Source organism: Onychomys torridus, chromosome 12, assembly GCF_903995425.1.
Source record: "Onychomys torridus chromosome 12, mOncTor1.1, whole genome shotgun sequence".
Classification (NCBI taxonomy): domain Eukaryota; kingdom Metazoa; phylum Chordata; class Mammalia; order Rodentia; family Cricetidae; genus Onychomys; species Onychomys torridus.
The window spans coordinates 12,581,597-12,595,457 of NC_050454.1; the positions used below are offsets into that span (position 1 = coordinate 12,581,597).

General features: G+C 41.5%; 1 protein-coding gene across 1 annotated transcript in view; it reads right to left on the reverse strand.

The window, feature by feature from the left end:
* Nucleotides 1–13,861, reverse strand: part of Pak2 (p21 (RAC1) activated kinase 2) — a 62,455-nt gene that overhangs the window by 10,083 nt on the left and 38,511 nt on the right. Inside the window, exons 6-11 of the mRNA XM_036203919.1 lie at nucleotides 13,029–13,136; nucleotides 11,161–11,293; nucleotides 8,071–8,134; nucleotides 6,284–6,332; nucleotides 5,242–5,354; nucleotides 2,423–2,540 (exon numbers count right to left, since the gene is read on the reverse strand). Coding sequence (XP_036059812.1) covers nucleotides 2,423–2,540; nucleotides 5,242–5,354; nucleotides 6,284–6,332; nucleotides 8,071–8,134; nucleotides 11,161–11,293; nucleotides 13,029–13,136 — 585 coding nt within the window. The remainder of the gene's footprint in view (nucleotides 1–2,422; nucleotides 2,541–5,241; nucleotides 5,355–6,283; nucleotides 6,333–8,070; nucleotides 8,135–11,160; nucleotides 11,294–13,028; nucleotides 13,137–13,861) is intronic.

Consider the following 13,861-nt stretch of genomic DNA (forward strand, 5'->3'; position numbering starts at 1 on the left):
AGTTCCCAGCACCCACATAGCAGCTCACAACTGTCTGTAACTCCAGGATCCAACATCCTCACACAGACATACACGCAGGCAAAAACCAATGCACATAAAAGTAAAAATAAATAAATAGTTAAAAAACACCTTTCCTCTGATGCCTCATACCAGAAAGCATTGAGTACAAAGACTAAGTGTCTCCCTTCCTTAAACAGGAAATGAGCTTTTCGGGGGGTTAGAGAGGGCTCAGCCACTAAAAGCACTGGCCGCTTTTCCAGAGAACCTGGGTTCACAGTGGCTCACAACTCTAACTCCAGTCCCAATGCCCTCTCCTGGCCTCCTTGGGTACTGCATGCATACAGCACACAGACAAATATGCAGACAAAACACCCATACACACAAAATCAAATAAATAAAATCTCAAACAAAACTCTGGTCTAGTGTTTTTAAATATAAAATGAGACTGAATTGTAAATCTGAGAACACTCAGTTGTATTTTTTATTATTCCCCTCAGAGTAGAACAAAATCTGTATACCATTTATAACAACTAAAAATCCTATTCCAAAATCATCTCAACTACCCCCCCCCCCTTGGCTTTTTGAGACAAGGTCTCTTGTGTAGCCCTGGCTGTCCTTGTACTTATTGTACTTAGAGATCCGCCTGCCTCTGCTCCCAAGTACTGGGATTAAAGGTGTGTGTATCACCATGCCTGGTTATGAACTGTTCATTTAAGTGGGGGAGATAGATCTGTGTCAGTACACCTAATCAGGTTCTTGGAAGGTTAAAGGGTAGGTAAATATTTATACAAATTTACAACTTTGTCACAGTCCTAAAATTCTGGCACAGAAAGAAAATCAAAGTGAATGGGTAACAAAACTTTATTCATTTATTATGTATACAGTGTTCTGTCTGCATGTGTGCCAGCAGGCCAGAAGAGAACACTAGATGGTTGTGAGCCACCAAGTGGTTGCTGGGAACTGAACTCAGGACCTGTGGTAGAGCAGCCAGTGCTCTTAACTGCTGAGCCATCTCTCCAGGTAGATAACACAACTTCTAAAACTTAGATCAACTGAGCAGAACTGCTAGAAAAACCAATGAAACATAAATTTGTAAATTTTAACCAGCTTTTAAGTGACCAAATGTACTCTTTAAGGGATGTTTGCTATTTGGAACTATTAAAGAGCTCTGTGTGGCACCAGGCACAGCAGTGCACACCTGTAATTCCAGCACTTAGGAGTATCACGATGAAGTCATCCTCCTGCATATTGCTTGAGGACAGCCAGGGCCACAGGAAGCCCTATCTCACAGAGCAGCCAGTTGATATTTTCTCAGAATTGGGCTTTAAATACCTTTGGTAAAAGCTGAAAAAGAAAGACCTCCCATATGTAATCTTTCCAGTTCACATCTGTATCACCGTACATTGCTGAAGGTTAAAGACAAACTACAGAGAACACAAAACAGTCCTATGAACTTAGCACAAACTTCCACAAGTTGTCCTCTGACTTCCTTGTATGTGTCATGGTATGTATGCACATGCCCACACATACGCATACACATACAAGTAAAAAGGTAATAAAAATTAAAAATGTATGTATATAAGAAAACAACTAGTTTCATCACCTTCAGTGATCTGCCTAAAGCCAAGGGCATTGCACAGATACTTAAGCATATACATCTTGTTTGTCACACTGGTTCTAGTTTCTACTATTGACTCTCATGTTTTTGTTTTTCGGGACAGGGTTTCTCTGTGTTGTTTTGGTACCTTTTGTGGATCTTGCTCTGTAGACCAGGCTGGTCTTGAACTCACAGAGATCCACCTGCCTTTGCCTCCTGAGTGCTGGGATTAAAGGTGTATGCCACCACTGCCCGGCTTTGATTCACACATTTTTTTTTTTTTTTTTTGCCTGAGCTGAGGACTGAACCTAGGGCCTTGTGCTTGCCTAGCAAGCACTCTACCACTGAGCTAAATCCCCAACCCCTGATTCACACATTTTTAATGGTATCCCATTTTCCTATCTAGATGATGATCACACTGCTAAAGTCTGCCTGTGACTTCTACACCTCACAGGACCATGTTTTGTCCCCAAATTATCTTCCACAGGAAGGAAGGGGCTAAAGTTCTTTTTTCCTTTTTGTTTTTATTGGAGACAGGGTCTTACTATGCAGTCCTGGCTGGCCTCACATTTATAGAGTTCTTTCTATGCATCCCCATGCCCAGCAGGATTGAAGAAAAAACTTGCAAAAAAAAGAACACACAAAAAGCATACAGAGAAAAGTCTCTGCACATACACACCATGATCTTTCTTTCTTCATCCTTGCTAAGTGCGCACTCTAACATCCAAAGGAGGCAAACCCACCTCTCTGCACACACACAACACGATCTTTCTTTCTTCATCCTTGCTAAATGCGCACTCTAACATCCAAAGGAGGCAAACCCACCTCTCTGCACACAGCTGCAATCTGTGCTTCGTCCATGCAGGTTTCTGTTACAACATCAGTGAGTGACCCACCAGCAAGGTACTCCATTACCACAAACAACTCATCTCCTACCAGGTAACTGAAAACAGAACATACAAATACACGTGGGTTTTTTTTTTTTTTTTTCCTAAGAACATGGCTCTCTGCAGTGAGGAATTAAAATGCCAAGTATATTAACAATAAAACCAAAGAGTCAACAGTTTGAGAACTAGGAAGAACACTAGATAGGTACAATAGCACAAATTTAGATGTTCTCAGCTGGGCGTAGTGGTGCACACCTTTAGTCCCAGCACTGGATCTCTGTGAGTTTGAGGTCAGCCTGGTCTACATAGTGAGTTTCTGAACAGCCAGAGCTCCATAATGAGACCCCGTATGAAAAACCAAAACAATCAAACAAACAAAAAATTAGGATGCCCTCAGCTGGTAGCAACCTACAATCCCAACACTTAAGAAGCAGTTAGGAAGATGGCCCTGAATTGGAGGCCAAAAGAGCTATAGATAAGACACTGTCTCAAACAAAACAAATGAAAGCCAGAAAACAAAAATGTTTCAGAATCATTTTAAAGTTATAGTTTCTCACACTGTTAGAGTGTATAAACATGTTATTGCAATTAGAATAACCCAATATAATTGCTTTAAAAAGAATCATTTCATTTTGGCAAGCTAGGCATGGTAGCCATTGAGATAGGGAGCTGCAAGTTCAAAACCCCTGTCTCAAAAAATAAAAACAAAAAGAAAAAACAAGACCTCTTAATCCCCATGTATGTGAGAGGGGGAATGAACAAGTGGAGATCTGTAAGTGTTCAGTAGCTCATCCAAGGTCACACATATAGAAATTGACATATCCTCAGCCAAGTCAACCAGTCACCCCAAAGCCTAGGCTTTGTCTAAGCTTTCATGCTGTGATGGGGAACAATATTTTACTTTAAAAATTTTTTAAATTAATTTATGCATATGGGTATTTTGCAAGAACAGGGTGCTGGAGCCCCTGGGACTGGCATTAGAGACATGTGAGCTGCCATGTGGGTGCTGAGAACTGAACCCAGGTTCTCTGGAGAGTAGCCAGTGTTCCTAACTACTGAGCCATTTCTCCAGCTTTGTGAAATTGATAGTTCAAAAAAGCAAAAATGGGTGGCTGGAGTGTTAAGAGAAGCTGTCTTTCCAGAGGACTCCCACCTGGAGGCTCAAAACCACTCCACCCAGTTCTAGGCTCTGACCCTCTTCTGGCCTCTCTAGAGGCCGTCATTTGAAGCAGTGCACACAGACAAGCAGGCACATGCATTCATATAAGTAAAAAATTCTTAAAAGGAGAAGGCATAGGTGCTATAATCATAATTTCAAAAAACAAAAAAGATTTCAAAAACAAGCAAGGAAATAGACCTGAAAATTTTGTTTCTTTGAATAAAGTCCTTACAAATAAGGGTCAAAGTCTCCTATTCTAAGCAAATTTAAATATAGAAGAAAATCATCTGCAATCTATTATATCTAATGCAACCCATGCTATCATTCACTAAATATTATATCTAATACAATCTGTTATCATTCACCAAAGTCTTACTATCTAATACAACTTAGGTGGTCATTCACTCAAGTAAATGAGATTCCTTTAAAAAAAAAAAAAAAATCAGTTGTAGGGCCAGAGAGATGGCTCAGTGGTTAAGAGCACTGGCTGTTCTTCCAGAGGACCTAGGTTCAGTCCCCTGCATCCGAATGGCAGCTGTCTTTAACTCCAGTTCCAGAGGCTCTGGCACTCATAGACATACATGTAGGCAAAACACTAGTGCACATAAAAATAAATCTGTAACATACATAATTTTATATTTTGCCCTTTATTTGTTGTTTAACACAATAGCTAAGCTCAGAGATCTTTTGATAGCAACTTGAAATGGAAACATGAAAAGTAACACCTGTAATAAAAACTGTCTGGCCATGGTGACACATGCTCTGACCCCAGCTTCCTGGGGCCCGAGCAGGCCCACGGCAGGCTTGAGGCTTTCCTCCTGGGTTACATAAAATAAAAACTAATCTCACAGTTGAAAACCTGTGGCTAGTCATCTCTGAGATAGATCACAGCACAAATCCCAGCCAGCCATTTCCTAATGTTTCTGCTCTGCTCATTTCAGTGACGACAAGCTCCACCAGCAACCTTTCACTGAGATGTCCTCTCACCTGCCGAGTGAGATACTTTCAGAAAAGGCCCTCTCTGCAGTGTACGGTTTTCACCTTTCTTCCCCTCCTCCTCTGGTTTCCTTTTCAGCATTTCAATCTCAAATGCTGTATATATACAGAGACTGGAAGAGAGCTGACTGCCCTAGACCAGAGTCACAGGTGGGTATAAGCCATTATGTGGGTGCTGGGAACCAACCCTGGGTCCTCTAGAAAGCAGCAAGAGCTCTTAATTGCTTGGCCCTCTCCAGCCCTAAATGTCCAGACTTTTATCCCAGTGCATGTTTGTTTCTTTGCTCATTTATTTTTTATGTTTTAAGATTTTATGTGCACTATGTGAGTGCTAGCAGAGGCCAAACATGGCATGGATCCTCTGTAAGTGGAGTTACAGGCAGCTCTAAGTTACCCTGTGGGTAACCCAAGAGCAGTAAGTGCTCAGCAAGAGCACAAATCATTTCTCCAGCCTCCCTTTCTCATTTCTTACTTTCTTTCCTTCATTCTCCTTTTAAGACTTGCCCTGAACTCTTCCATCCTCTTGTCTCAGCTCTCCAATGTTGGAATTACAGCCATGAACCCACGTTGATCTCAATTTTAAAGAACATATTCGTATTTACCTGTCCAAGAAGTTAACTATGTTGGGATTCTTTAATTCTTTCATCACCAGAATTTCATTAATGATCAATTCCTTCTTTGGTTGTTTCTGTAAATTAATCTGCTTAATAGCAACCTATAATAAAAACATATTTGAAACATCAAAACAGCATTCCTAATTCTCTGACAAAGTTACAAGCAGCAATTGACTAGTTAAATATGTATACCTCACACAGTGCGACTGTAACTTACTCATACATGATGTTTTTACATGTATACTGCCTATGCACAATGTCTTGTGATACAGATTCGAAATTATATTTGTGTCTAACTGGAATTTTGTCTGTTTTATGTGTGTGGTTATGCATGTGCCATGGTGCACATGCTGAAACCAGAGGGAATGAACTCAGGTTGCTGAGTGACTTTACTTGCTGAGCTATCTCACTGACCCTAGATTTATCTTGAAGTTTACCAACCAACTAAGGTCAGTCTATATAAGGAATTATTTCTTAAAATTCTAAACTGGCAAATATTTTAAAAATATTTCCTTATTTATGATAGTAAATACATGCATTCTTCATTCCCCTAACATGCTAACTGTTGCTAAGACTGACAGATCAATTCTTTTTTTTGGGGGGGAGGGGGTTGAGACAGTTTCTCTGTAGCTTTGGAGCCTGTCCTGGACTAGCTCTGTAGACCAAGCTGGCCTCGAACTCACAGAGATCTACCTGCCTCTGCCTCCCGAGTGCTGGGGTTACAGGCATGCGCCGCCACCACCACCTGGCATGACAGATATAACACATTCTAGGGCTGGGGCGACAGCTCAGCCGCTAAAGCACTTCCAGGTACAAAGATCTGAGTTCCTTCTGTCCCCAAACCTGCTGTGCTGGCACGGATTTAGAAATCCAGGCTTGGGAAGTCCACTAGTTCCCTGGTCAGCCAGCCTCACTTATTTGGTGAGGACAGCATCTGGCTGCTACACATTTATGCACATGAAAGCACACAAGCCCCGTGTACCCACAGCACAGTTCTCCCTACACAAAGAGCCAATGGCACAGTAGCTACCTCTTGTCCCAGTGCCACATCAGTTGCAGTAAAAACGGTGCCTGAAGCCCTGGGGGAGAAAAAACAGAGCAGAATTAAGTTCTTGAGTTACACACCATTCACACTATTCCAACACTCTGAATAACTGAAAAATTATTTAACAACTCAAGACTCAAGACTTCTAAAACAAAGAGGGGAAAAACAATGAGGCATTCCTTGTGGCCAAAACTTACCCAGGAAATATTTCAGAACTATAAAAATATAAGGGAGGAAAAAGAAGAAAACAGCAAGCACTCACAAATCTACTTCTATGCTTAAGAAACAAAGAAGTGGCAGGGAGGTGGTGGCCCACACCTTCAATCCCAGCACTCAGGAGGCAGAGGCAGGCAGACCTCTGTGGGTTTGAGGCCAGCCTGGTCTACAAAGTGAGTTCCAGGACAGCTAGGGCTATGTAGAGAGATCCAGTCATAAAACAAAAACAAAAACAAAAACACCAAAACAATCAACTAAACAAACAAAAACCCCCAAGTGAAAAACAACAAACAACACCCCTATGAATAAATAAGCCAGGTGTACATGTCTATGAGCCGAGGTCCCCCCCCCCCCCATACCACCAGGAAGGTGACGCTGGCTCAATGCTAGTTTGGGCTTCAGAGAGTTTGTTTCAAGAAAGCAAAACTCAAGCCAAACAACAAAACCAAACAAACTATGACAAAACTCGAAGGCTGCCTCTCTACCCTTTGTAACAGGACCCACTGGCCTGTGTTCTGTGTGCATTCTGGGTTTGATATGTACCATTCCTAAATATGTTTCTCAACTTCTAATCACAAAAAGACATGTTTCTGAAGAAATATACCTGACTTCATTTTTAAACTTCACAAAGTTTTGTTTCAAGAATTTCATTCAATTTCAACACTGGATTTGTGACTGTCATATGCATAAGTATTATTCTTATTCATTCATCTTTATTACTATGTAATTAATTATTTATTATTATTCAAAAGTACAAACATAAAAAAGGCTGGAGATGGAGCTCAGTAGCAGAACCCTTGCCTGGTAGGCACAAGGCTCTAGGTTTAATCTCCAGCACTGGAAACAGTGACTTTCAATTTTTTTGTTATTAAAATCTGTGTTAAATTAAGATTCGAAGAGGAAACAAAACAAAAACCCAAAAGCTTAATACTTGATTTAAAGATTTTTTTTTTTTTTTACTGCCAATAGCCTGCAATAAATATTTTAATTATCTTCAAATTTACACATGTAGTTTTCTACCTATCTCCTACTGGTAATGACATACAGGAAAAGGCAATGAAAGCCACACATGGTGACACACACTTTTAGTCCTAACACCAGGGAAGCTAAGGATGGAGGATCACTAAGACTTGGGTTACACAGTGAGTGTGGGGCCAGCCTGGGCTACATAGTTCCTTATTGAAGACGATGATGGAGGAAGTGAAGAGGAGAAGGGGTTGAGAGAAAGACGAGGAGGGAGGACAGACAGTATAAAGTTACTATTAACCAGTGCTGGATTACTTTTATTTTTTGAGACAGGGTCTTACTATGGGCTCAGGCTAGCCTCCAATCTGTAGCAATCCTGCCCCAGCGTCTCAAGTGGTAGAATTACAAGTATATATCATTATACCCAACTCAGAAGTACACTTCTGTTTTAAAAATCTCTTCATAAAACTGTGTTATGTATTTACACAAACTCCCAAGGTACCACCCAGAACAGTTAAGTACTCAGTGTCTGAGGGAAGATTCTGTATACCTAGGAAGACTGAATATGAAATCAACAGACTCAAACTTACCCTTGTCCAATTTTTTCATATCTTGTGTATTTTTTCTTAGGGTCACCTATGCTCACAATAGTTCCTATTTTAAACAAACAAAAATTAGAAGCCAGTCAAGCAAACCAAATGTAAATAAAATTCGGTAATTATTCCTTTTAATAAATCTGCACTGATTATAAAGGTACTTTCCCATACACTAAGTTTCAAAAATAATTTGCTTTAAATAATCAACATTGAAGAAAAATAAGCAGGGGCTGGAGAAATGTCTCAACAGTTAGTTTCCAGCACCCGCATAATAGCTTACATACACCCACAACTCCAGTTCCAGGGGATCCAATAGCCACTCCTGACCTCTGCTGGCAGTAGGCATACATGTGATGCACATACATACATATAGGCAAAACACTCAATACACATAAAATTTTAAAGTTGAAAAGAAAAATAAGCAATAAAAGGTGGTGACATTCTTCTCCATTGGGTTTCTCTGTGTAGCTCTGGCTGTCCTGGAACTCACTTCTGTAGACTAGACTGGCCTTGGATTCAGATATCCCCCTGCCTCTGCCTCCTGAGTGCTGAGATTAAAGATGTTTGCTACTACTGGTTAGACCAGGTTAGATAGTTTAATCACTTTCTTAAAAATCATGACATTTAGCTAGGTGGTGGCGCGCACGCCTTTAATCTCAGCACTCAGGAGGCAGAGCCAGGTGGATCTCTGTGAGTTTGAGGTCAGCCTGGGCTACAGAGCGAGTTCCAGGACAGGCTCCAAACTATATAAAGAAACCCTGTCTCAAACCCCCCCACCCCACAAAAAATTATGACATTTGCCAGGCAGTGGTGGTACACGCCTTTAAACCCAGCACTTGGGAGGCAGAGGCAGGCCGATCTCTGAGGCCAGCCTGGTCTACAGAGTGAATGCCAGGACAGCCAGGAGTACACAGAGAAACCCTGTATCAAAAAACAAACAAACAAACAAAAAGACATTTAGTATAACCAACTATCTCAGTCAGCCTGAAACTCATGGGGTTCTCAGGATGCAGGGGGTATAGTGTGTGTGTGTGTGTGTGTGTGTGTGTGTGTATGTGTGTGTGTGTATGTGTGTGTGTGTGTGTGTGTGTGTAAAACCAAAACCAAAACCCAGGCTCATGTATTACAGGCTAGTCTTGAACTCACTAAGTAGTTGAGGATGATTTTAACCATTTGACCCTCTTGCTTCTACCTCACAGATGCTGGGATGCAAGTATGCACTAACCTGTCCCATTTATGTAGTGCTGGAGATCAAACATCTTGTACAGCAGGCAGGCTGTCAGAAGCCAACTGATAGGAGTTAGGACCCTCCCTCTACCATGTGGGTCCTGGGCATTGATGGGAGAATTGCGAAAGCTATAACCAGCTTGAAACTGGAGTGTTAGTACCTGGCTTTGATCTGCCTTTTGTGATTGCTATCCCGGCTCCATACCTTCCGTTTGAAGTCTTATCTGAGAATTTTTCTATGTAAACTTAGTAACAACCCAGAAAACTGTGGTATTGTTACTGAGAATTTGCATTTGGCATTATCCCTCTGGGAGCTTAGATCAAAGACTTTGGTATACAGAAATTGACTTGTTAAAGGTGTGATTTGTGTAACAATAAAAGGGCCCTTTGGCTGAGCAAGGGTGATTTGGATCTTAGGGGAGAATCACCCTGCAGCAGGAAAGGATGAAAGTTCATCCTTCAGGTACTTCAGTACTTCTTTCCCTGGATCTATGTGAACCCAGTATACAACAGGGCATGCCAGGTAAGCACTCTACCAGCTCAGCGCCACCCCCAGCCCTTTTCTTAATTGCTTGAGATAGCCTTGACTAACCCAGAACCTAATATGTAATCTGGGCTAGCTTTGAACTCACACCAATACTCCTGGCTCAGCTTCCTAAATGCTGAGATTACAGGTAAAAGCCACCATGACCATCTACGACTTTGATAAGCTGTGAAATGACTTACTATCAGAAATAATAAATGAGTAAAAAGCTAACTGAATGACCATTAAATGGCCGTTCAAACATTTCCAGTCCATCTTTCACCTTTTGTTTTAAGACAGGGTTTCTCTGTGTATCCCTGGCTGTCCTGGAACTCATTCTGTAGACCAGGCTGGTTGAACCCCCTGCCTCTGCCTCCCGATTGCTGGGATTAAAGGCATGTGCCACCACTGCCCAGAAAAACTAAGTATTTTGAAAAAACTTCAATATACTAAGAAATAAATATTAAATTCAAGAAACTGGAAAAAATCTTAAACTCATATTTACTAGTCAGTCAAAACAGGAGAAAATGACTCAGCATTGTCAGTTGCTTAAGGTAAGACATGAATATATGAAGTTATAATCTACCTGAGTACTCCACCTCTCCAAGCTATAGACACGAAGCCAAGCCCCCCAGTAAGAGACTGAGGTCATGACTTTGGTGGCAGCCACTGTCCTGGTCTGCTGTTTGAAAGGACACTGTGTGTTTCCACCAACTGCCGGGGAAAGCAGGCTCACACTTGACAGTGTTGAGAAAAAAAGCAGTACCTAGCACCCCCGATTTAAACACTATCTACAGGGACTCTCCTGACCCCCAGTCAGTGCTCTGTGAAGCTGCTGTAGATTTGTCAACAGTTAGATATACTGTTACCTTTGAATGCTTGACCTAAGCCAACAATGCTGAATTTTAAGGAAAGAAAAAGAACCCCCTACACACTGTATGCTGACACATATTATAGAAAGTCACATTCTTTAGGAACATTTTATGTTTCTTTTTGTTTAGTATGTATGTATATATGTGTGGGTGCATGCACGTGTCTGCATACACGGAGGTCAGAAAATTTTAGGGGTCGGTTCTTTCCTTCCTCCATGTGGATGCTAGGCTTGGTGGCAAGTGTCCTTTCCCACTGAGCCATCTCACCAGCACACAAGGGATATTTTTATAGGTTTGTTTTGAGAAGCTGCATACAAGCCCCGTTAAAAGGGTTTTAAACTGTCTTGTAGATGTGGCTGGCAGGGACCAAGGGTTTCACACACACTAAGCACATGCTTTCCCTGGGCAGCAATTATCCCTAGCTCTGGGCCAAATGGTTTTAGGAAAATATAGATTGCATACTTAATTTCTCCATAATCTCTTCATCTGTCATCTTGGCTTTCTTTTTCTGTTTGTCTGAAGACTTGGCACCACCATCAACATTAGAATCACCAACTGGAGCAGGGACAGGGTCGATAACAGACCGTGTGTAAATCTGCAGAAATATAGTTCACTGTTGAGACTTGAGAAAAAAAATTTTCAGATGGTCTTAGTAGCAGAAAATGCATTTTTTTTTTTTTAAAGTAGCAAAACTAAGCTATCTTTCCCACTGTTTTGAAGAATGGGACAGTATATTCACACACCAAACACATACCTGCCAGGCACAGTGATGCATGTCTGTAAGCCTAGCACTCCGGAGGCAGATACAGGAAGTAAAAGGACAGACACTTTGGGCTACTCTAAGACCCTTTTACCTCCCACAACACGTAACCAGGAAAACAATGTTTAACTTTTTTTTTGTCACAGCATGTATGTGTTTTGAAAGTATCTAGCAAAATTGGTCTCTGAAATTCCAGTGTGACTATATCTAAAGTACTGAGAACGATGTAATGAAAAGAAGCACACTTGTGGGGATGGAGAGGTGGCTGAGTGATTAAGAGCACTAGTTACTTCTCCAAAGGACCCAGGTTCAGTTCCCATCACCCACATGGCTGTTCATAACCATCTGTAACTCAGTTCCAGAGGATTTGATGCCCTTATCCAACCTCCATGGGCAACAGGTACAATGTGGTGCATAGATATACACTCCAGGCAAAATATCCACACACACAAAATAAAATAATAATTAAAAAGCACACCTTAGTAACACACATCTTAGTAACAGAAAAGAATAATTCTTGGTGTTGAAATAACTCAGCTCTGTCTGCTAAGTGGAGTGGAGTCCTGGGGCAGCACAAACACAATCCTGCATTCTACGTCATTACAGCAGGAAGGACAGTACGGGGCAGGTTCTCACTGCTGGCTCCACTAAGGCCCTACTCGTAAAATTCTCTCAGTCAGTAAGTAATTTCATGCCTAAATGCCTCTTCAATAAACACAGTCTTCGAGAGCAAGGTCAAATACATAACCCAGGGAACAGCAATGATTTAGTTTTAGATATAATAGCTACCTAGATTGAGAAAGCTAGAGAAGTAGATCTTTAGAACAGAGGAAACAATATAGAAAAACCCAGTGAGCTAAGTACGTTCACTGTCGTTTTTTGTTTGCTTTTAGAGATGAGGTCCAGGGCCTTAGTATGTAGCTCTAGTTGGCCTGGAACTCACTAAAATGTGGCCCCCAACTCCCAGAGATCCATCTATCATGCTGGCATTAAGGATGGGCACCACCACACCTACTCAAGACTAAGTAGTTTTTATTAGTTGTAATTTACTTATTGTGTGTATATGCACATGCACCATAATGTGCAGCAGGCAGGCAGGCAGGCAGAGGACAACTGGTAGGAGTTAGTTCTCCCTCTACCATGTGGGGCCTGGGGATTGAATGTACCCTGTCAGGCTTGGCGGTCAACACTTTTACCTGCCAAGTCACTCCATCAGCTCCAAAAAGTACATTTTGATAAATAACCAAGTTTCTTCATACTACAATATGTATATATGTATGTGCGCGCACACACACACACACACACACACACACACACACACACACACACTCATTTTTTGAGACAGGGTTTCTCTGTGTAGTTTTGGTGCCTGTCCTGGATCTCGCTGTGGAGACCAGGCTGACCTCGAACTCGCAGAGATCCGCCTGGCTCTGCCTCCCGAGTGCTGGGATTAAAGGTGTGTGCCGCCACCGCCCGGCTCATACTATAATATTTTAAGCTTGAGGGCCTTTAAAGCATCTTAATGTTTTTAAAGACATCCAATGCAGGTCATCATCAGTCAGTCACTCACTGATTTCGTATGATCTGGCCGAGGGGCAATGACAGGAGGAGCAGCATCTTCATCATCGTCGTCTTCCTCTGTCACTACTGCTGATGTTTCTGATCCCTTGGCGTTTAGCTGTACTCATCATAGGAGCAAAAAGGAGGATAAGCCAAAAAAATTAAAAGGTGAAAATGTGACTCCCCTCTAAAAATATTTTAAAAAGTTGATTTCTTCAACAGTTCATTTAAAAACATGAATTTCACTGGATCTGATACAACCAATTACAAAGTAAATGAATACAGGCAGTGACTATCATTTTCAGTGGGGAGGCAGCTCTGCTAAGGCCTGTGTATGGTGTAACTGCTCTACCACTGAGTACATCCATGGCTCTCAAGTATACTGGAGTGCTATTACATAAGCCCTTTACATAAGCACACACAGTGCTCTGTAAGGAAGCAATCTACTCACAGGACAAAAGCAAAGGTCTTCGGATGCTGTAGATACAAACCTCACTTTGAGGCATTTAAGATCCAGGTTCACCAGTTAATAAAGCAAGAAAAGGAGCGGACATGTTTTAGCTACTTTGAATGTGCCACAGTTTACCATACTCAGAATGGTACTATAGGAGGTTTGGGGAGAAGCCACCCAGTTCACCATATTCAAGTTCCATATCGCAACACTGGAGAAGTAGCTACGTTGCTCTGGAGGGCTTTATAAAGTTTAGTTCCTGTAAAGTGCACCCCAAAATCCTATTTACTTAATATGGCTTCTTTCCCTCCACTAATCATGTAGCTAACTTAAAACAAAAACAAAAACTACATAGATATTTATCTGATGGCTAATTTTATGTCTTTTGAGAC